The sequence below is a fragment of the Phyllobates terribilis genome, unplaced genomic scaffold (assembly GCF_046119375.1).
Source record: "Phyllobates terribilis strain yellow unplaced genomic scaffold, ASM4611937v1 Scaffold_25__1_contigs__length_18738178, whole genome shotgun sequence".
NCBI lineage: Eukaryota > Metazoa > Chordata > Amphibia > Anura > Dendrobatidae > Phyllobates > Phyllobates terribilis.
The window spans coordinates 15,850,030-15,873,332 of NW_027362785.1; the positions used below are offsets into that span (position 1 = coordinate 15,850,030).

Below are 23,303 nucleotides of genomic sequence, written 5' to 3' on the forward strand. Positions count from 1 at the left end.
TGGTATGTAACCCCTTCTCATGCACAGCGCCATGGAATCAATGGCGCTATATAAATAATAATAATATACAATGTATCTGTAGAATGTAAGCCCACAGGGGCAGGGTCCTCCTCCCTCTGTACCCGTCTATCATTGTTAGTTCTTTACTGTAAGTGATATCTGTATCTGGTATGTAACCTCTTCTCATGTACAGCACCATGGAATCAATGGAGCTATATAAATAATAATAATATACAATGTATCTGTGGAATGTAAGCCCGCAGGGGCAGGGTCCTCCTCCCTCTGTACCGTCTATCATTGTTAGTTCTTTACTGTAAGTGATATCTGTATCTGGTATGTAACCCCTTCTCATGCACAGCGCCATGGAATCAATGGCGCTATATAAATAATAATAATATACAATGTATCTGTAGAATGTAAGCCCACAGGGGCAGGGTCCTCCTCCCTCTGTACCCGTCTATCATTGTTAGTTCTTTACTGTAAGTGATATCTGTATCTGGTATGTAACCTCTTCTCATGTACAGCACCATGGAATCAATGGAGCTATATAAATAATAATAATATACAATGTATCTGTGGAATGTAAGCCCGCAGGGGCAGGGTCCTCCTCCCTCTGTACCGTCTATCATTGTTAGTTCTTTACTGTAAGTGATATCTGTATCTGGTATGTAACCCCTTCTCATGTATAGCACCATGGAATCAATGGAGCTATATCAATAATAATAATATACAATGTATCTGTAGAATGTAAGCCCCCAGGGGCAGGGTCCTCCTCCCTCTGTACCCGTCTATCATTGTTAGTTCTTTACTGTAAGTGATATCTGTATCTGGTATGTAACCTCTTCTCATGTACAGCACCATGGAATCAATGGAGCTATATAAATAATAATAATAATATACAATGTATCTGTAGAATGTAAGCCCCCAGGGGTAGGGTCCTCCTCCCTCTGTACCAGTCTATCATTGTTAGTTCTTTACTGTAAGTGATATCTGTATCTGGTGTGTAACCTCTTCTCATGTACAGCACCATGGAATCAATCGTGCTATATAAATAATAATAATATTATACAATGTATCTGTAGAATGTAAGCCCCCAGGGGCAGGGTCCTTCTCCTCTGTACCCGTCTATCATTGTTAGTTCTTTACTGTAAGTGATATCTGTATCTGGTATGTAACCCCTTCTCATGTACAGCACCATGGAATCAATGGCGCTATATAAATAATAATAATATACAATGTATCTGTAGAATGTAAGCCCGCAGGGGCAGGGTCCTCCTCCCTCTGTACCCGTCTATCATTGTTAGTTCTTTACTGTAAGTGATATCTGTATCTGGTATGTAACCCCTTCTCATGCACAGCACCATGGAATCAATGGAGCTATATAAATAATAATAATATACAATGTATCTGTAGAATGTAAGCCCACAGGGGCAGGGTTCTCCTCCCTCTGTACCCGTCTATCATTGTTAGTTCTTTACTGTAAGTGATATCTATATCTGGTATGTAACCTCTTCTCATGTACAGCAACATGGAATCAATGGAGCTATATAAATAATAATAATATACAATGTATCTGTAGAATGTAAGCCCACAGGGGCAGGGTTCTCCTCCCTCTGTACCCGTCTATCATTGTTAGTTCTTTACTGTAAGTGATATCTGTATCTGGTATGTAACCTCTTCTCATGTACAGCACCATGGAATCAATGGAGCTATATAAATAATAATAATATACAATGTATCTGTAGAATGTAAGCCCCCAGGGGTAGGGTCCTCCTCCCTCTGTACCAGTCTATCATTGTTAGTTCTTTACTGTAAGTGATATCTGTATCTGGTGTGTAACCTCTTCTCATGTACAGCACCATGGAATCAATCGTGCTATATAAATAATAATAATATTATACAATGTATCTGTAGAATGTAAGCCCCCAGGGGCAGGGTCCTCCTCCCTCTGTACCCGTCTATCATTGTTAGTTCTTTACTGTAAGTGATATCTGTATCTGGTATGTAACCCCTTCTCATGTACAGCACCATGGAATCAATGGCGCTATATAAATAATAATAATATACAATGTATCTGTAGAATGTAAGCCCGCAGGGGCAGGGTCCTCCTCCCTCTGTACCCGTCTATCATTGTTAGTTCTTTACTGTAAGTGATATCTGTATCTGGTATGTAACCCCTTCTCATGCACAGCACCATGGAATCAATGGAGCTATATAAATAATAATAATATACAATGTATCTGTAGAATGTAAGCCCACAGGGGCAGGGTTCTCCTCCCTCTGTACCCGTCTATCATTGTTAGTTCTTTACTGTAAGTGATATCTGTATCTGGTATGTAACCTCTTCTCATGTACAGCACCATGGAATCAATGGAGCTATATAAATAATAATAATATACAATGTATCTGTAGAATGTAAGCCCCCAGGGGTAGGGTCCTCCTCCCTCTGTACCCGTCTATCATTGTTAGTTCTTTACTGTAAGTGATATCTGTATCTGGTGTGTAACCTCTTCTCATGTACAGCACCATGGAATCAATCGTGCTATATAAATAATAATAATATTATACAATGTATCTGTAGAATGTAAGCCCCCAGGGGCAGGGTCCTCCTCCCTCTGTACCCGTCTATCATTGTTAGTTCTTTACTGTAAGTGATATCTGTATCTGGTATGTAACCCCTTCTCATGCACAGCACCATGGAATCAATGGAGCTATATAAATAATAATAATATACAATGTATCTGTAGAATGTAAGCCCCCAGGGGTAGGGTCCTCCTCCCTCTGTACCCGTCTATCATTGTTAGTTCTTTACTGTAAGTGATATCTGTATCTGGTATGTAACCTCTTCTCATGTACAGCACCATGGAATCAATGGCGCTATATAAATAATAATAATATACAATGTATCTGCAGAACGTAAGCCCGCAGTGGCAGGGTCCTCCTCCCTCTGTACCCGTCTATCATTGAGAGTTCTTTACTGTAAGTGATATCTGTATCTGGTATGTAACCTCTTCTCATGTACAGCACCATGGAATCAATGGAGCTATATAAATAATAATAATATACAATGTATCTGTAGAATGTAAGCCCCCAGGGGCAGGGTCCTCCTCTCTGTACCCGTCTATCATTGTTAGTTCTTTACTGTAAGTGATATCTGTATCTGGTATGTAATCCCTTCTCATGTACAGCACCATGGTATCAATGGAGCTATATAAATAATAATAATATACAATGTATCTGTAGAATGTAAGCCCACAGGGGCAGGGTCCTCCTCCCTCTGTACCCGTCTATCATTGTTAGTTCTTTACTGTAAGTGATATCTGTATCTGGTATGTAACCCCTTCTCATGCACAGCACCATGGAATCAATGGTGCTATATAAATAATAATAATATACAATGTATCTGTAGAATGTAAGCTCCCAGGGGCAGGGTCCTCCTCCCTCTGTACCCGTCTATCATTGTTAGTTCTTTACTTTAAGTGATATCTGTATCTGGTATGTAACCCCTTCTCATGCACAGCACCATGGAATCAATGGAGCTATGTAAATAATAATAATATACAATGTATCTGTAGAATGTAAGCCCCCAGGGGTAGGGTCCTCCTCCCTCTGTACCCGTCTATCATTGTTAGTTCTTTACTGTAAGTGATATCTGTATCTGGTATGTAACCCCTTCTCATGTACAGCACCATGGAATCAATGGAGCTATATAAATAATAATAATATACAATGTATCTGTTGAATGTAAGCCCGCAGGGGCAGAGTCCTCCTCCCTCTGTACCCGTCTATCATTGTTAGTTCTGTACTGTAAGTGATATCTGTATCTGGTATGTAACCCCTTCTTATGTACAGCGCCATGGAATCAATGGTGCTATATAAATAATAATAATATACAATGTATCTGTAGAATGTAAGCCCGCAGTGGCAGGGTCCTCCTCCCTCTGTACCCATCTATCATTGTTAGTTACTGTAAGTGATATCTGTATCTGGTATGTAACCCCTTCTCATGTACAAAACCATGGAATCAATGGAGCTATATAAATAATAATAATATACAATGTATCTGTAGAATGTAAGCCCGCAGGGGCAGTGTCCTCCTCCCTCTGTACCCGTCTATCATTGTTAGTTCTTTACTGTAAGTGATATCTGTATCTGTTATGTAACCCCTTCTCGTGTACAGCACCATGGAATCAATGGCGCTATATATGTAGCACCCTGAGGATTCGGCTGCTACAGGCGTATTGCACCTCACTCCAGAGGTGTGGTATTCCACTCCCGGGTAAGGATGGAGTGTGGGACTGAGCTCAGTAGGCTGCATGCACTACATACATCCCATTTCCGGGGGACAGAACTACGGTACTCCCACCAAGTATATGTGCAGGTACGACAGCGTCTGTCCCTGGCTGGAGTGGGAGGGGGGTGGAACATCCCAGTAGTGTAGGGGCAGATAGGGGGAGTAGTCTGGGTAAAGCTAGGAGCTCATTGGGTGCTAGTCACCTGGGCTCACACATAGAGGGAGTATATATGGTGGGCACCATCTTAGATCAGGGTTCAGTTCAGCCAGGAGGGCTGACAGGGAGCTGTGGCTCCGGATGGGCCCAGCTCCAGAGCCAAGCCTGCAGAGGAGAGAGGAGAAAGAAGGACCCAGAGAGAAAGACAGAGGGAACCCCAAGAACCCAGAAACAGACCAGAAAGGGTGAAGGGTTGGCGGACACGGGTACCGGAACCCGAACTGGTGGAGGCCACTTATCCTCAGCCAGGAACCGGAGGTCGTGGTCAAGATTTGCCACGACCCTCACCAAATCCACCAGAAAGGCACACCAAGCATAGGGTCAGGGAACCCAGAGGAGGTTTGACCACTAAGAGACCCGAGGGAGCCGGCCAAAGGTGGATCCCTGGTGGGAACGGCCAGAGACAGAGAGAGAGAAGGGAGCTCAGGACCACGCTTCAGAACTGCCTGGGGGTTAGCCGAGTCCAGGACCTGGTGGACGCAGCACGGCTCGGGTGGTCACTCAAGGCCAGAGTGACTGAGAGAACAACCGTGAGTAAAAACCCTGAAACTGCACCTCAAGTCTCTGACTCTCCTTTCTACAACATAACTACACCCATCATCCACACCTGCTGCCCTGAGGCCATACCCCTCCCGTTGGGGGTTATACCATCACTGCTGCACATATACCACCGGCCTCAGCGGACTGTTCTGCAGCGGCGGCTGCAAAGCCGCACTCAACGGGTGGCGTAGTCGATCAAATTAACATCTACTGCCATAGACTGCCACTTAGTTTGACACCCTGGGCACGGACCGGGTCACCGCCACAAGGACTACTACCCCCATCGAGATCCGGCTCCGGGTATCCCTTGCACATGGCCCAGGGGGTGCGTCAACTTTGGCGTAGTCGGCAGGATTCCGTGCCCGCAACCACCGGGTACTGCGTGCCTGAAGAAAAGTTCACATTTACCTCAAAAAGAAGTCTCCCGCCAATTCCGGAGGGTCCCCGCCATCGGACGCCATCTCGGATCGTTTCCCGCCGTTTGCCCGCCATCTGCAGTCTTTTCCCGCCATCCACAGAGTTTCCCGCCATTGGGAAGCGGTTCCCGCCATCTGAGAGGATTTCCCGCCCTGGCAGAGCGGACGCCATTATGGGCGTGCCAGAGGGTAGTAAGAGACGACCTCCCATCGTGGGCCAGGACCAAGAATGGCGCCAAAAACGAAGACCGCCCCCACCAGCAGAGGCTGCGATGCTAGCGATGTCCATCAGTGTGAGAGAACTGCCCCTGGAGCTGTCAATCACCAAGTTGCCCCAGGACCGCCCTCAATGGGGGCGGAGACAGAACAAAAGAGAGAAGATGGGAGCAGCTTGGAGAAGTCTGGAGGAGCCGTACCCGGAGATGGAGGGAGAGGCAGGCAGCACCGACCCTGTGGTCAGGAGCCTGATGCAAGCCACCACCCCACAAGACCTGGTGGAGATCCTGGCACAGCTCCCCCGAGACCGGGAGCGTGCACAGACCGCGCTGGAGGGCCTCGCACGGAGGATGGCCCAGGTGCAGCGAGAAACGCTGACGGAATGGAGCAGGGAGATGGCCCAGCAGGCTGGAGCCCGCCAGCGGAGCACACCACCCGCAACGAGGAGCACGCCTGCCCCTGAAGAGGATGCAGAAGGGACGGAGGCCGGAGACGACGCCGCAGAGGGAGCTGAAGAGACGGAGGCAAGTAAAGGGGACGTCACTACCCCAAACCCAGCCACCGTAAGCCTACCCCCGCTCCCCGTCGCGGAGCCCGAAGTCCCACTGATCGTGCCCGTTGCCGCACCGCTACCGCTCCAGACTAGGCCCCAAGCAGGAGCCGCGACCACGCCCCCTGTGACGTCACGCGCCTCAACCCTGAGCGCGGCCAAGCAGGAGACGCCACCGGCCTGGTCGCAAGGCCGAGTGCCCCCGGGCGCCACCGTCTTCACGGTGCCCTTTACCTTCAGGGTACCCCAAGCCTGGTCGCAAGGCCTAGTGATCCCGGGTGCCGCTGCCACCACCGCGCCCTCAACTTCCACTGTGCCGCCCCTGGGTGAAGACTTGTTTGCCCAGCACACTTGCCCGGATGGGCAGCCCTTTTCGTGGCCACCGGAGTACCACCATCCCCGACTCCGGAAAGAAAGACCCCTGGATGAGCCCCTAATCCCGGTTCCGGCGCCCGTCAAGATGACCCCGCTCTCGTTAGAGGAGGCGCAGTTTGAGTGGGACCCCGCAGGAGGAGACCTCATCGGGTTCACTCAAGAGACCCGGGCGGCTGCAACTGAGCGTGCGGAGTGCTGCCGCCAGCAGTTGGAAGTCTTTGAGCGAGAACGGAGAAAGAGACGGGTCCGCGAGGAGCGGCTGCAAGTAAAGAGTGCAGAACAAAAGAGCCGGACCCGAAGGAACCCCCGTGCAGCCCACGGTCCCCGTGCCACCGGGACTGTAATCAAATTCCAACTGCAGCACGGTTGGGGCTTCATCAGAGATCATCACACCCCCGGCGACGTCTTCGTGACCAGAAGAGATGTCGAGTCCCACCTACCGGAGGGACACAGAGGTCGTGACCTTTACCTGGGTGATGAGGTCACCTTCACCCGGCACCAATGTGCCAAAGGACCCTATGCCCTTCATGTACACCGACTGACAGAGAAAGAGCTGAGGTGTCAGGAGGAGCAAGAGGACCCGGACGGGTCTGAAGGGTACACGGAGGAAGGAGCAGGAGGACGTCACCACTGATGTACAGTAGGAGCACTGTAAATAGTTACCCGTGAAGGTACAATAACTGTTACCATTATAGTCCCCGTTGGGACCAGTGAACTGTTCCAGTGTGTCCCATCTCCCCACAGGCTGAGGACTGTGAGTAGCCATCCCCTTTTCCCCACTGGCCGAGGACTGAGAGCGGCCATATCCCTTGTAAATAGTTGCGCTTCCTAAAAGTGCCCCCTACCGGTTTTATAGGAAACTGTTTTTTCTACCAGAGACTGTGGCACTTACCTGGTCACAATTTGCACAAGTGGCCACAGGTCAAAAATGTTTATAATGAAAAGTTTTATATGAAGAGTATTATGCTGCTGATATATATATAGTGTTTTATATGTTTATGATGTTTTGAAAAAAATTGTATGTTTTTGGATATTTTAGTCTTTTACAGCCCGAGGACGTGCTGTGGTTTACCAGGGGGGAATGTAGCACCCTGAGGATTCGGCTGCTACAGGGGTATTGCACCTCACTCCAGAGGTGTGGTATTCCACTCCCGGGTAAGGATGGAGTGTGGGACTGAGCTCAGTAGGCTGCATGCACTACATACATCCCATTTCCGGGGGACAGAACTATGGTACTCCCACCAAGTATATGTGCAGGTACGACAGCGTCTGTCCCTGGCTGGAGTGGGAGGGGGGTGGAACATCCCAGTAGTGTAGGGGCAGATAGGGGGAGTAGTCTGGGTAAAGCTAGGAGCTCATTGGGTGCTAGTCACCTGGGCTCACACATAGAGGGAGTATATATGGTGGGCACCATCTTAGATCAGGGTTCAGTTCAGAGAGGAGGAGAAGCAGAGCAGAGGAGCTCAGCCAGGAGGGCTGACAGGGAGCTGTGGCTCCGGCTGGGCCCAGCTCCAGAGCCAAGCCTGCAGAGGAGAGAGGAGAAAGAAGGACCCAGAGAGAAAGACAGAGGGAACCCCAAGAACCCAGAAACAGACCAGAAAGGGTGAAGGGTTGGCGGACACGGGTACCGGAACCCGAACTGGTGGAGGCCACTTATCCTCAGCCAGGAACCGGAGGTCGTGGTCAAGATTTGCCACGACCCTCACCAAATCCACCAGAAAGGCACACCAAGCATAGGGTCAGGGAACCCAGAGGAGGTTTGACCACTAAGAGACCCGAGGGAGCCGGCCAAAGGTGGATCCCTGGTGGGAACGGCCAGAGACAGAGAGAGAAGGGAGCTCAGGACCACGCTTCAGAACTGCCTGGGGGTTAGCCGAGTCCAGGACCTGGTGGACGCAGCACGGCTCGGGTGGTCACTCAAGGCCAGAGTGACTGAGAGAACAACCGTGAGTAAAAACCCTGAAACTGCACCTCAAGTCTCTGACTCTCCTTTCTACAACATAACTACACCCATCATCCACACCTGCTGCCCCGAGGCCATACCCCTCCCGTTGGGGGTTATACCATCACTGCTGCACAAATACCACCGGCCTCAGCGGACTGTTCTGCAGCGGCGGCTTCAAAGCCGCACTCAACGGGTGGCGTAGTCGATCAAATTAACATCTACTGCCATAGACTGCCACTTAGTTTGACACCCTGGGCACGGACCGGGTCACCGCCACAAGGACTACTACCCCCATCGAGATCCGGCTCCGGGTATCCCTTGCACATGGCCCAGGGGGTGCGTCATATAAATAATAATAATATACAATATATCTGTAGAATGTAAGCCCCCAGGGGCAGGGTCCTCCTCCCTCTGTACCCGTCTATCATTGTTAGTTACTGTAAGTGATATCTGTATCTGGTATGTAACCTCTTCTCATGTACAGCACCATGGAATCAATGGCGCTATAGAAATAATAATAATATACAATGTATCTGTAGAATGTAAGCCCCCAGGGGCAGGGTCCTCCTCCCTCTGTACCCGTCTATCATTGTTAGTTCTTTACTGTAAGTGATATCTGTATCTGGTATGTAACCTCTTCTCATGTACAGCACCATGGAATCAATGGCGCTATATAAATAATAATAATATACAATGTATCTGTAGAATGTGAGCCCCCAGGGGCAGGGTCCTCCTCCCTCTGTACCCGTCTATCATTGTTAGTTCTTTACTGTAAGTGATATCTGTATCTGGTATGTAACCCCTTCTCATGTACAGCACCATGGAATCAATGGAGCTATATAAATAATAATAATATACAATGTATCTGTAGAATGTGAGCCCCCAGGGGCAGGGTCCTCCTCCCTCTGTACCCGTCTATCATTGTTAGTTCTTTACTGTAAGTGATATCTGTATCTGGTATGTAACCCCTTCTCATGTACAGCACCATGGAATCAATGGAGCTATATAAATAATAATAATATACAATGTATCTGTAGAATGTGAGCCCCCAGGGGCAGGGTCCTCCTCCCTCTGTACCCGTCTATCATTGTTAGTTCTTTACTGTAAGTGATATCTGTATCTGGTATGTAACCCCTTCTCATGTACAGCATCATGGAATCAATGGAGCTATATAAATAATAATAATATACAATGTATCTGTAGAATGTAAGCCCCCAGGGGCAGGGTCCTCCTCCCTCTGTACCCGTCTATCATTGTTAGTTCTTTCCTGTAAGTGATATCTGTATCTGGTATGTAACCCCTTCTCATGTACAGCACCATAGCATCAATGGCTCTATATAAATAATAATAATATACAATGTATCTGTAGAATGTAAGCCTGCAGGGGCAGAGTCCTCCTCCCTCTGTATCCGTCTATCATTGTTAGTTCTTTACTGTAAGTGATATCTGTATCTGGTATGTAACCTCTTCTCATGTACAGCACTATGGCATCAATGGAGCTATATAAATAATAATAATATACAATGTATCTGTAGAATGTAAGCCCCCAGGGGCAGGGTCCTCCTCCCTCTGTACCCATCTATCATTGTTAGTTCTTTACTGTAAGTGATATCTGTATCTGGTATGTAACCTCTTCTCATGTACAGCACAATGGAATCAATGGAGCTATATAAATAATAATAATATACAATGTATCTGTAGAATGTAAGCCCCCAGGGGCAGGGTCTTCCTCCCTCTGTACCGTCTATCATTGTTAGTTCTTTACTGTAAGTGATGTCTGTATCTGGTATGTAACCTCTTCTCATGTACAGCACCATGGAATCAATGGAGCTATATAAATAATAATAATATACAATGTATCTGTGGAATGTAAGCCCGCAGGGGCAGGGTCCTCCTCCCTCTGTACCCGTCTATCATTGTTAGTTCTTTACTGTAAGTGATGTCTGTATCTGGTATGTAACCCCTTCTCATGTACAGCACCATGGAATCAATGGCGCTATATAAATAATAATAATATACAATGTATCTGTAGAATGTAAGCCTGCAGGGGTAGGGTCCTCCTCCCTCTGTACCCGTCTATCATTGTTAGTTCTTTACTGTAAGTGATATCTGTATCTGGTATGTAACCCCTTCTCATGTACAGCACCATGGAATCAATGGCACTACAGTGGTGGCCAAAAGTATTGGCACCCCTGCAATTCTGTCAGATAATACTCTGAAAATGATTGCAATCACAAATTCTTTGGTCTTATTATCTTCATTTAATTTGTCTTCAATGAAAAAACACAAAAAGAATTGTCCTAAAGCCAAATTGGATATAATTCCACACCAAACCTAAAAACGGGGTGGACAAAAGTATTGGCACCCTTTGAAAAATCCTGTGCTGCTTCTGTAATTGGTGTAATTAACAGCACCTGTAACTTACCTGTGGCACCTAACAGGTGTTGGCAATAACTAAATCACACTTGCAGCCAGTTAACATGGATTAAAGTTGCCTCAACCTCTGTCCTGTGTCCTTGTGTGACCACATTGAGCATGGAGAAAAGAAAGAAGACCAAAGAACTGTCTGAGGACTTGAGAAACCAAATTGTGAGGAAGCATGAGCAATCTCAAGGCTACAAGTCCATCTCCAAAGACCTGAATGTTCCTGTGTCTTCCGTGCGCAGTGTCATCAAGAAGTGTAAAGCCCATGGCACTGTGGCTAACCTCCCTAGATGTGGACGGAAAAGAAAAATTGACGAGAGATTTCAACGCAAGATTGTGCGGATGGTGGATAAAGAACCTCGACTAACATCCAAACAAGTTCAAGCTGCCCTGCAGTCCGAGGGTACAACAGTGTCAACCCGTACTATCCGTCGACGTCTGAATGAAAAGGGACTGTATGGTAGGATACCCAGGAAGACCCCACTTCTTACCCCGAGACATAAAAAAGCCAGGCTGGAGTTTGCCAAAACTTACCTGAGAAAGCCTAAAACGTTTTGGAAGAATGTTCTCTGGTCAGATGAGACAAAAGTAGATGGGAAAAAGCATCAACATAGAGTGTACAGGAAAAAAAAGACGCATTCAAAGAAAAGAACACGGTCCCTACAGTCAAACATGGCGGAGGTTCCCTGATGTTTTGGGGTTGCTTTGCTGCCTCTGGCACTGGACTGCTTGACCGTGTGCATGGCATTATGAAGTCTGAAGACTACCAACAAATTTTGCAGCATAATGTAGGGCCCAGTGTGAGAAAGCTGGGTCTCCCTCAGAGGTCATGGGTCTTCCAGCAGGACAATGACCCAAAACACACTTCCAAAAGCACTATAAAATGGTTTGAGAGAAAGCACTGGAGACTTCTAAGGTGGCCAGCAATGAGTCCAGACCTGAATCCCATAGAACACCTGTGGAGAGATTTCAAAATGGCAGTTTGGAGAAGGCACCCTTCAAATATCAGGGACCTGGAGCAGTTTGCCAAAGAAGAATGGTCTACAATTCCAGCAGAGCATTGTAAGAAACTCATTGATGGTTACCGGAAGCGGTTGGTCGCAGTTATTTTGGCTAAAGGTTGTGCAACCAAGTATTAGGCTGAGGGTGCCAATACTTTTGTCCGGCCCTTTTTTGGAGTTTTGTGTGAAATGATCAATGATTTGATTTTTGCTTCATTCTCTTTTGTGTTTTTTTCCTTGCAAGCAAATTAAATAAAGATAATAAGACCGAAGAATTTGTGATTGCAATCATTTTCAGGAAGAAACTGTGTATTATCTGACAGAATTGCAGGGGTGCCAATACTTTTGGCCACCACTGTATATAAATAAATAATAATAACTGCAAGACCTTAAATCCATTCAACCCCCAACTATGAGGCCGGCCTCTTCACAAACATAACTGCAAAATCTCAATTCCATCCAACCCCTGACTGTGAGCCCGTCCTCAACATCTACATTACTGCAAGACCCAAATCCCATACAACCCCTGACTGTGAGCCCGACCTCATCATCACCATCATTGCAAGACCTCAATCACATCCAATCTCCGATTGTGAGCCCGACCTCATCATCACCATCATGGCAAGACCTCAATCACATCCAACTGATGGTCTCATCATAAACATCACTGTAAGACCTCAATCTCATCAACCCGTCAACTGTGATCCTGGTCTCATCACCAACATCACTGCAAGACCTCAATCCCCTCCAATTCCAGATTGTGAGCCTGGCCTCATCACCAACATTATCGCAAGACCTCAATCCCATCCAATTGATGACTGTGAAGCCATCCTCATCACCAACATCACTGCAAGACCTCAATCCCATCCAACCAATGACTGTGAGCCTATCCTCATCACCAACATCACTGCAAAACCTCAATCCCATCCAACCCCCGATTGCGAGCTCAGCCACCCCACCAACATAACTGCAAAACCTCAATTTGATCCAACCCCTGACTGTGAGCTCGTCCTCACCACCAACATAACTGCAAAACCTCAATTTGATCCAACCCCTGACTGTGAGCTCGTCCTCACCACCAACATCACTGCAAGACATTGATCTCATCCAACTTCGAATGCAAGCCCAGCCTCGTCACCAACATCATTGCAAGGCCTCAACCTAATTGCCTGAACCCAATTCCATCCATTCCCAGATTGTGAGCCCAGCCTCATTACCAACATCTCTGGACAACCCCCTCAATAAAAACAGCCATTCATCAACTCCATGCAACCACTGACTGTGATTTCTACTTCCCAATATGAAAGCGGCCATCTTCTCGGCACTTACCGGCACTGATTATCGTCTGCTTCCTCATTCTCTCCAAAAGCTGCTCCACCACTGGACTAGAGCGAGGATAGAGGTACTGCTTACTGATCCCTAGGTGGAACTGCAGCCATGGGGTGTGGAAGTCAAACCTGGCATCTATGAGGGGGCTTGTGAGGTTCTGGTCCATTTGATGGGAGCGCCGCCGCCTGCAAGTTAGAAAAAACAGTAAGAAAGAAAGAAAAATTTCTGATTATCCCCACCATCACTGCTCTCATCACCACCATCATTCCTATCATCATCACTGCTCTCATCACCACCATCATTCCTATCATCATCACTGCTCTCATCGCCACCATCATTCCTATCATCATCACTGCTCTCATTGCCACCATCATTCCTATCACCATCACTGCTCTCATCACCACCATCATTCCTATCATCATCACTGCTCTCATCACCACCATCATTCCTATCACCATCACTGCTCTCATCACCACCATCATTCCTATCATCATCACTGCTCTCATCACCACCATCATTCCTATCACCATCACTGCTCTCATCACCACCATCATTCCTATCATCATCACTGCTCTCATCACCACCATCATTCCTATCACCATCACTGCTCTCATCACCACCATCATTCCTATCACCATCACTGCTCTCATCACCACCATCATTCCTATCATCATCACTGCTCTCATTGCCACCATCATTCCTATCACCATCACTGCTCTCATCACCACCATCATTCCTATCATCATCACTGCTCTCATCACCACCATCATTCCTATCACCATCACTGCTCTCATCACCACCATCATTCCTATCATCATCACTGCTCTCATCGCCACCATCATTCCTATCACCATCACTGCTCTCATCACCACCATCATTCCTATCATCATCACTGCTCTCATCACCACCATCATTCCTATCATCATCACTGCTCTCATCACCACCATCATTCCTATCACCATCACTGCTCTCATCACCACCATCATTCCTATCATCATCACTGCTCTCATCACCACCATCATTCCTATCATCATCACTGCTCTCATCACCACCATCATTCCTATCATCATCACTGCTCTCATCACCACCATCATTCCTATCACCATCACTGCTTTCATCACCACCATCATTCCTATCGTCATCACTGCTCTCATCACCACCATCATTCCTATCATCATCACTGCTCTCATCACCACCATCATTCCTATAATCACTGCTCTCATCACCACCATCATTCCTATCATCATCAATGCTCTCATCACCACCATCATTCCTATCATCCATCACTGCTCTCATCACCACCATCATTCCTATCACCATCACTGCTCTCATCACCACCATCATTCCTATCATCATCACTGCTCTCATCACCACCATCATTCCTATCATCATCACTGCTCTCATCACCACCATCATTCCTATCATCACTGCTCTCATCACCACCATCATTCCTATAATCATCACTGCTCTCATCACCACCATCATTCCTATCATCCATCACTGCTCTCATCACCACCATCATTCCTATCATCATCACTGCTCTCATCACCACCATCATTCCTATCATCATCACTGCTCTCATCACCACCATCATTCCTATCATCACTGCTCTCATCACCACCATCATTCCTATCATCCATCACTGCTCTCATCACCGCCATCATTCCTATCATCACTACGCTCTGGCAGAATTATTAGGCAATTCATGTCTCTGATGATAATTTCATTACTGATCGTATAGAAGGTGAAGAAATCTGAATGTAATAAGTGCCTTCCCCAGATGGGGGTCTCCATTACTAATATTATCCTCCCTGCAGGAAATCAAGATTTACTACAAGACCTATGTTTCCAATAATACCGTTATATAAGGCTTAGTAATAATACTGCAATATAGCAAATACCACCACGAAATATCACCAGCACAAACACCGTGGTCCAAACTTTTCCACGAATGTTGTTTTTCTCCTGGATGCAGACGAGTCGTACAATGTCCGATCATCGAACGTTAGAGGATAAATCACTATTTTTGGACAAATCTCCCAATGAGAACAGGATTTTATCCAAAACTAAAAAGACCTCAGAAAGCAGAAAATTCTACAGAACAAGAGTCCAGACATTTAAAGGTTGTAAAGATCTGAGAGCGGTGATCTGTGGGATCGGGGGCATTAAGACGTCACATTCACTGACATCAGAGACCTCAGAACAGGCCGAGGTCCATGTAACATCGGAGCTTCTAGGACGTCTCCTCCACAATTCTCCTCCATTGATCTTGGGAGTTTTTGGAGAATTTCAGCTTGAATTTCTTTGCCAGGTGTCAGAATCGCCCCCAGATCTGCTGATCTGATGTGATCGGTCTCCACCCTCATAGATCTTCTGCTGAGGACACTCCAAAGGTTCTCAGTAGGGCTGAGGCCAGGGGAGGGTGGTGTCCGCCCCATGAGTTTCTCTCCTTTTACGCCCATAGCAGCCGATGACTCGGAAGTTTCTTTGTAGCATGAGATGGGACATTGTCAGCATGAAGATGATTTTGCTGAGGACGGCACGGCTCTTCTTTTTGTATCATAGAAGAAAGTGGCCAGTGAGAACCTCCATATACTTTGGCGAGGTCATTTTCACACCCTCAGGGATCCTAAAGGACCTACCAGCTCTCCCCATGATCCTGGCCAAAAACATGACTCCGCCACCTCCTTGCTGATGTCGCAGCCTTGTTGGGACATGGTGGCCGTCCACAACCATCCACTACTCCATCCATCTGGACTGTGAGCTTCCAAGCAGGACCTTCTCTCCTCCGGGTATCTGGTGATTTATGTGATTATTGTTATCCTGTAATGTCTTTATTGTCTGTACAAGTCCCCTCTAAAATGTAAAGTGCTGCGGAATATGTTGGCGCTATAGAAATAAAAATTATTATTATTATCTGGACCATCCAGGGTTGCACGGCTGGTTTACAATGAGCCTTCGTGTATGTCAGGGCCACCGCAGCCGTCTCTGCTTGTGAGCTCTGTTTACACCAGACCCCCCCATCCTGGTATATATGCTTATAATCTGGCATCTGACCGCCTCACTCCACTGAAACTGCCCTGACTAAAGTCACCAACGACCTACTGATCACCAAATCCAAGCGATACTACTCTGTCCTCCTCCTCCTGGACCCTAGGTCCAAGATGTATGGAGGAGACAGGTTGTGGATGGCTTTGTATGCCGTGGTTAGGGTTTTGAACTGCAGTCTCCGGACGACGGGGAGCCAATGAAGGGATTGACAGAGGGGAGAGGCCAGGGAATAGCGGGGGGACAGGTGGATTAGTCGGGCAGCAGAGTTTAGGATAGATTGGAGGGGTGCGAGAGTGTTAGAGGGGAGGCCACAGAGCAGGAGGTTGCAGTAGTCAAGGCAGGAGATGATGAGGGCGTGCACTAGTGTTTTTGCAGATTCGTGGTTGAGGAATGTGCGGATCCGGGAGATCAGAGTCCAGGGTTACCCCGAGGCAGCGAGCTTGTGACGTGCCCAGGGGATTGGGATGACTCGGCGCCCGTGCCTTAATGCCTGGTCTTGGGGGATGTCGCAGTAGTCGGCTCCCGGGCCCGTACCCTGCGGTCACTCCTCAAAAGGGGATAATTTGGAAAGTTCGTGACGCCACCTGTGGTGTCTGGTGAGAGTCACCAGCGCTGCGGCAGTCCGCTGAGGCCGGAGTTCTGGCAGGGTTGAATGAGATGGCGGAAAGATGATGAATTCTGTTTTGTCCATGGTAAGTTTTATAAATCTAGCAGAGTAGGATGAGATGGCGTACAGATATTCTGGGATTCTGGTTAGTAGGGAAGTGATATCGGGTCCAGAGAGGTAGATCTGTGTGTCATCAGCATAGAGGAGATACTGAAAGCCGTGAGTCCATGAGCTGTCCCAGGCCAAAGGTGTAGATGGAGAAGAGCAGGGGTCCTAGAACTGAACTTTGGGGGGGCACCGACAGCTAGGGGGCGACATGAGGAGGTAGTGTGTGAGCGGGAGACACTGAATGTCCGGTCTGTTAGGTATCAGGAGATCCAGGATAGGGCCAAGTCTGTGATGCCGAGAGATGAGAGAGTTTGTAGTAAGAGGGAATGGTCCACTGTGTCGAAGGCAGATGACAGGTCCAGGAGGAGGAGGAGGGAGGACAGGTCAAGGAGGAGGAGGAGGGAGGACAGGTCCAGGAGGAGGAGGAAAGGTCCAGGAGGAGGAGGACAGAGTAGTGTCACTTGGATTTGGTGGTTAGTAGGTCGTTGGTGACTTTAGTCAGGGCAGTTTCAGTAGAATGGTCCAGTTGGAAGTCAGATTGGAGGCGGTCAAAGTGGGAGCAGGAGGAGAGGTGGGAGGACAGTTCAAGGTGGACGTGTTGTTCCAGTAGTTTTGCGGCATAGGGGAGAAGTGATATGGGGCGATAGCTAGTCAGAGCGTCAAGCCATCCCTTGGGTCAAGGGAGGGCTTTTTGAGGATGGGTGTGATTGAGGCATGTTTTAAGCATGAGAGGAAAATACCAGTTGTTAGTGACAGGTTGAAAAGGTGGGTTAGGGATGGATGAAGATAGTGGTAAGGTTGGGGATGAGGTGGGACGGGATTGGGTCAAGTTCGCAGGTGGTGAGGTGTGATTTGGAGAGTAAAGAGGAAAGTTGATCTTCAGAAATGGTGGAGAAGGTGGTTTTGGAGGAAGAGGGTTGAGTAGGTGTGAGGAGGGGCTGTGGGGGCTTTAGGCAAAAGCTTTGTCTGATGGTGTCAATCTTCTGCTTGAAGAATGAGGCAAAGTCTTTGGCTGAGATAAGAGGAGAGGGAGGATATGAGAGATAAGAAGTAGGTTTGTTTTGCTGCAGTGAGTGGAGCAAGTTCAGAGAAGAGCGACCAGAATGGTGACTGGTCTGCAAACCATGTCCTATGAGGAACGGTTGCAGGATTTGGGAATGTTTAGCTGCAAAAAAGAAGACTGAGAGGAGACTTAATAGCTGTCTACAAATATCTCAAGGGCTGTCACATTGTAGAAGGATCATCTTTATTCTCATTTGCACAAGGAAAGACTAGAAGCAATGGGATGAAACTAAATGGGAGGAGACACAGATTAGATATTAGAAAAAACTTTTTGACAGGGTGATCAATGAGTGGAACAGGCTGCCACGAGAGGTGGTGAGTTCCCCTTCAATGGATGTCTTCAAACAGAGGCTGGACAGATATCTGTCTGAGATGATTTAGTGAATCCTGCTTTGAGCAGGGGGTTGGACCAGATGACCCAGGAGGTCCCTTCCAACTCTACCATTCCATGATTTTATGACTTGAAAGAAGTGGGGGACTGTTTGATTGTGATGAAGTGCTCATTGGAGTAGGACCTTTTCTATCTCCGCTCAGCAACCTTGGGAGCCCGCCTCAGTTCTTTAGTCAGGTTGGTGTGCCAGGGTTGCCTGTTGATTGTGCGAGCTTTGGTATGTGTGAGAGGGGTGACCGAATCGAGAGCTGCAGCTGTTGTGGTGTTGTATAAAGCAGCAGCAGCAATGTCTGCATCATGTAAGCAACTTGTGTCTGTAAGAGGGAGAAGGGATTCAGAGAGTGAGTGTAGGTCAAGGTGTCTGAGATTTCTACGAGGGTATGCAAGTTTGTGGAGTGAGGATTGTTGCCCTGAAGAGGAGAGGGAAAAGAATGTAAGCAGGTTGTGGTCAGAGAGAGGGAGAGGTGAGTTAGAGAGGTTAGATAGGGAACAGAGGCGGGTGAAGATGAGGTCCAGTGTGTGGCCGTCTTTGTGGGTGGGTGTGGAAGACCACTGAGTAAGACCAAAGGAGGAAGTGAGGGATAGAAGGTTAGAGACAGATGAGTGGGAAGTGTCAATGGGGATGTTAAAGTCGCCCATGAGGATAGTGGGGATGTCAACGGAGAGGAAATGAAGTAGCCAGGTGGTGAAGTGGTCAAAGAAAGTGGTGGTTGATCCTGGGGGGCGGTAGATGACAGCCAGTTGGAGGTTGGGGGGGGAGTAGATGCGCACACAGTGCACTTCAAAAGAGGGGAGAGTAATGGAGGGTGGCAGTGGGATGTGGGTGAAGGAGCAGTTATCTGACAGGAGAAAACCTACTCCTCCGCCATGCTTGCCATTGGAGCGGGGTGTGTGAGAAAGATGGAATCCACCGTACGAAAGTGCAGCTGGGGAGGCTGTGTCAGAGGGAGTGAGCCAGGTTTCGGTAATGCAGAGGAAGGAAAGTTTGTTAGTGATGAAAAGATCATGGATGTGGGAAAGTTTGTTGCAGACGGAGCGAGCGTTCCAGAGAGCTCCTGTTAGTGGGACTGGAGAAGCGGGGACTGGGCAGATGTATATGAGGTTAGAAAGGTTGTGAGAGTTTGTGATAGATTGTGGATAGGAGAAGGAAGTGACTGTGGGGATAAGGTGAGGAGGACCAGGATTTGGAGAGATATCACCAGCAGTGAGGAGGAGCAGGGAAAGTGTTAGCAGGTGGGAGCAGGAGATGGCATGAGGTGGCTGCCTGTGTTTGAAGACACAGGAGTGAATATTGAGGAATAGTTCTGAGGAGGAGGTGAGATGGATGGGGAGGATGGAGAGATGACCAGTTCCTTACTAGGTGTAGGGATTAGGGGGGCTAGAAAGGTGAAAGATTATGGGGGTGAGAGTGAAAACAAACACAAACATTGTGTACAGTGTCCAAGTATCCAGTTACTTTCAGTTCCCTTCAGGTTCAATCCCATCCTGATATATATATATATATATATATACACATTTAACAATACATAAATGAAGATACAATTGTACAAATAAAGTGCATTTCGTGCCGTGCAGAACTTGTGCCTAGGACACCATTTACATGATTAGACATCGCAGCTTCTGAAGCCCTTAATGCTCCTCACAGTTAATCAAATACATAATCCATAGTTTCACAATAGTATATAATTAGTTGATTAATTCATAAAACACAGGTGTCCATAATTATACAGATAGAACAATGCGGAATTCCGGCGTTGCATTTAGTGTATTGCGCATGTCAGACGGGTAAGTCACAGGAAACTAGTTCCGGAAAACCGGAAGTGCTGGCACATCTCAGATTGGCAAAATACTAGAAGATATTTAAATATTCAGTAAGTATCAAGAGCCCAGGAATAAATCCATTGTACATACTAATGGGGGAAAGGTTTCCAGAACTATAGGTACAGGGACTAACATCGTACCGGTCAGGTGACACCAGCCATTAGCTGGGGCTCGTAAACCCAACGGGAAGGAGGATAAGTGGAGCAGCTTCCCCAATGGAGGAAAGCGCTCAACCCTATTTCCTCACAATACTACGTCCCTTATGGCCGATGTCAGTGGACCCCGAACTTCCCCTGTATGGACATGATATAAGGCTCGATGAGAATTCACGGGGGGGGGGGGTGATAAGATCACATCTTTCTGGACAACTTCTCATAGCTGTGTAACCAACACCACTGACACGTCTGCAACAACCATCAAATAGTAAAATCTCCAAACATGGCGTATAATGGATCTATGACGGTTCATCTGGTTTTTACATCCCGAGTTGTAAATGACAAAATCCCAATCACAAGTCATCAAATGGTTAATAATAAATGTTTGCTTGGTTACAGGATGCACAAAAGTGTTACCCTTTAATAAATGACCCCAATGAATGCAGTTCGCACAGGGGTAACGGCCAGTCCTCTTTACTCCAGTAAGTGTAGTGTGTCTGCCAACCACAAGAGGGCGCACATCAGCCCTACCTGACATATCCTTCAGATTCCAAGTCCTTTTATATGAAAATAGCGGAGGATTTGCAAAATGTCTTATCTGAGGCTCACACAACACTAACACCAACACCCAGCCAGGACCCGCTCTTCCATGTAGCCCACCGGGACCGCTCACGACTACAGAGGCTGCCTCATGATGCTGGGATGGTGGGGCCCTGGGATGGGGGGGTCCGGAGATGCAGGGATGGTGGGGTCCGGAGATGCTGGGATGGTGGGGTCCGGAGATGCTGGGATGGTGGGGTCCGGAGATGCTGGGATGGTGGGGTCCAGTAACGCCAAGATGCTGGAATGGGGAAGTACACTTACATTGGGATGAGGTGGTCCTGTGACTCTGGGATGGTGATGTATGGTGATGCCGGGATGGGGGAGAATACTGACGTTGGAATGAGGGGGTCCTGTGACGCCGGGATGGTGGGGTCCCGGTGATGCCGGGATGGTGGCGTCCGGTGACGCCAGGATGGTGAGATCCGGTGACACCAGGATGGTGGAGTCCGGTAGCGCCGGGAAGGACCCCCTCATCCCAACGTCAGTATACTCCCCCATCCCAGCATCACTGGACCCCACCATCCCGGCATCACCAGACACCTCATCCCAAAAGTCACAGGACCCCCTCATCCCAACGTCAGTGTACTCCCCCATGCCAGCATCACCGGATCCCACCATCTCGGCGTTACCGGACACCACAATCCCAGCATTACCAGACACCTCCATCCCAGAGTCACAGGACCCCCTCATCCCAATGTCAGTGTACTCCCCCATCCCAGCATCACCGGATTTCACCATCTCGGTATCACCGGACCCCACCATTCCAGCATCACAGGACCCCCTCATCCCAACGTCAGTGTACTCCCCCATGCCAGCATCACCGGATCCCACCATCTCGACGTTACTGGACCCCACCATCCTGGTGTTACCGGACCCCACCATCCCAGAGTCAAAGGACCCAGGACTCTGGGATGGAGGTGTCTGGTGATCCCGGGATAGTGGGGTCCAGTGATGCTGGGATGGGGGAATATACTGACGTTGGGATGAGGGGGTCCTGTGACACTGGGATGGAGGTGTCCGGTGATGCCGGGATGGTGGGGTCCGGTGTTGCTGAAATGGGGGAGTACACTGATGTCAAGATGAGAGGGTCCTGTGACACTGGGATGGAGGTGTCCGGTGATGCCGGGATGGTGGGGTCCGGTGTTGCTGAAATGGGGGAGTACACTGATGTCAAGATGAGAAGGTCCTGTGACTCTGGGATGGAGGTGTCTGGTGATGCCGGGATGGTGGGGTCTGGTGATGCTGGGATGGTGGGGTCCGGTAACACCAGGTTGGTGGAGTCCGGTAACGCTGGGATGGTGGGGTCTGGTGATTCCGGGATGGTGGGGTTCTGTCACATTATTAAGCTGCACTTAGATCTAGACCTCCCAGGACCCTTTCTCGTCAACCTCAATATAACAAGGACCGCTCAGAAGACATCTGAGCTTTTTTCTGCGGACCCCTCTATCCCCTCCACAGGAACCAGGGGAGGTGGCTCCTGAGTTACAGACAAATCTGCCGAATAGTTAATAGAAAACTAGCACAGACCGAAGGTCAGTGCACAGAAGACCCCAGGCCATTGTGCAACCACCACTCCACTCCCCGCCTGCCATCACCTGGTTTGTAGGTTGTAGGTGATGGTCAGTAGTATAGCCATCGCCTCAGCAGCACAGAGTATGTCAGGAGCGGAGTGTACTGATGTACCATGCCCCCTCGTTGTTAGAGCTGTGCCCACAGGGTCACCCCGACCTGACACGTCACGCAGATCACCAGATATTTACTTATCGGGCAAAAGCCGAAATCCGCTGACAGCAAAGTCAATCCGGGATTGTGCGAAGATCCTGTCAGCTTCAGAGACGCGTGACAGCCAGCACAAGATCTGTCAACAGCACCCAGCATCGCCCAACACGCCCAACACACGACAACCGCCGCCCTACACGTGTCACAGGCCGGAGGTCAGCGTGAGCATCGGGCGTAACCGGATAGCATGGGGTGTACAAATATACAGTGCACATGGTACTGTGACCACACAGGAGAGGAGAGGTGGTACTGTGCAGTGTATATACAGGAGAGGAGAGGGGGTACTGTGCAGTGTATATACAGGACAGGAGGAGTGGTACTGTGCAGTGTATATACAGGAGAGGAGAGGTGGTACTGTGCAGTGTATATAAAGGAGAGGAGAGGTGGTACTGTGCAGTGTATATACAGGAGATGAGAGG

General features: G+C 48.3%; 1 protein-coding gene across 3 annotated transcripts in view; it reads right to left on the minus strand.

The window, feature by feature from the left end:
• FAM20A (FAM20A golgi associated secretory pathway pseudokinase) overlaps positions 1–23,020 on the minus strand; it is a 255,523-nt gene extending 232,503 nt beyond the window's left edge. The window contains exons 1-2 of one of the 3 annotated variants that reach the window (XM_073660368.1): positions 22,866–23,020; positions 13,308–13,492 (exon numbers count right to left, since the gene is read on the minus strand). In XM_073660368.1, coding sequence (XP_073516469.1) covers positions 13,308–13,473 — 166 coding nt within the window. In that variant the 5' untranslated portion in view covers positions 13,474–13,492; positions 22,866–23,020. Of the gene's footprint in view, positions 1–13,307; positions 13,493–22,700 lie in introns of all 3 variants that reach the window. The other 2 variants (XM_073660367.1, XM_073660369.1) reach the window with 2 other exon arrangements.
• Between the last annotated feature and the right edge of the window lie 283 nt (positions 23,021–23,303).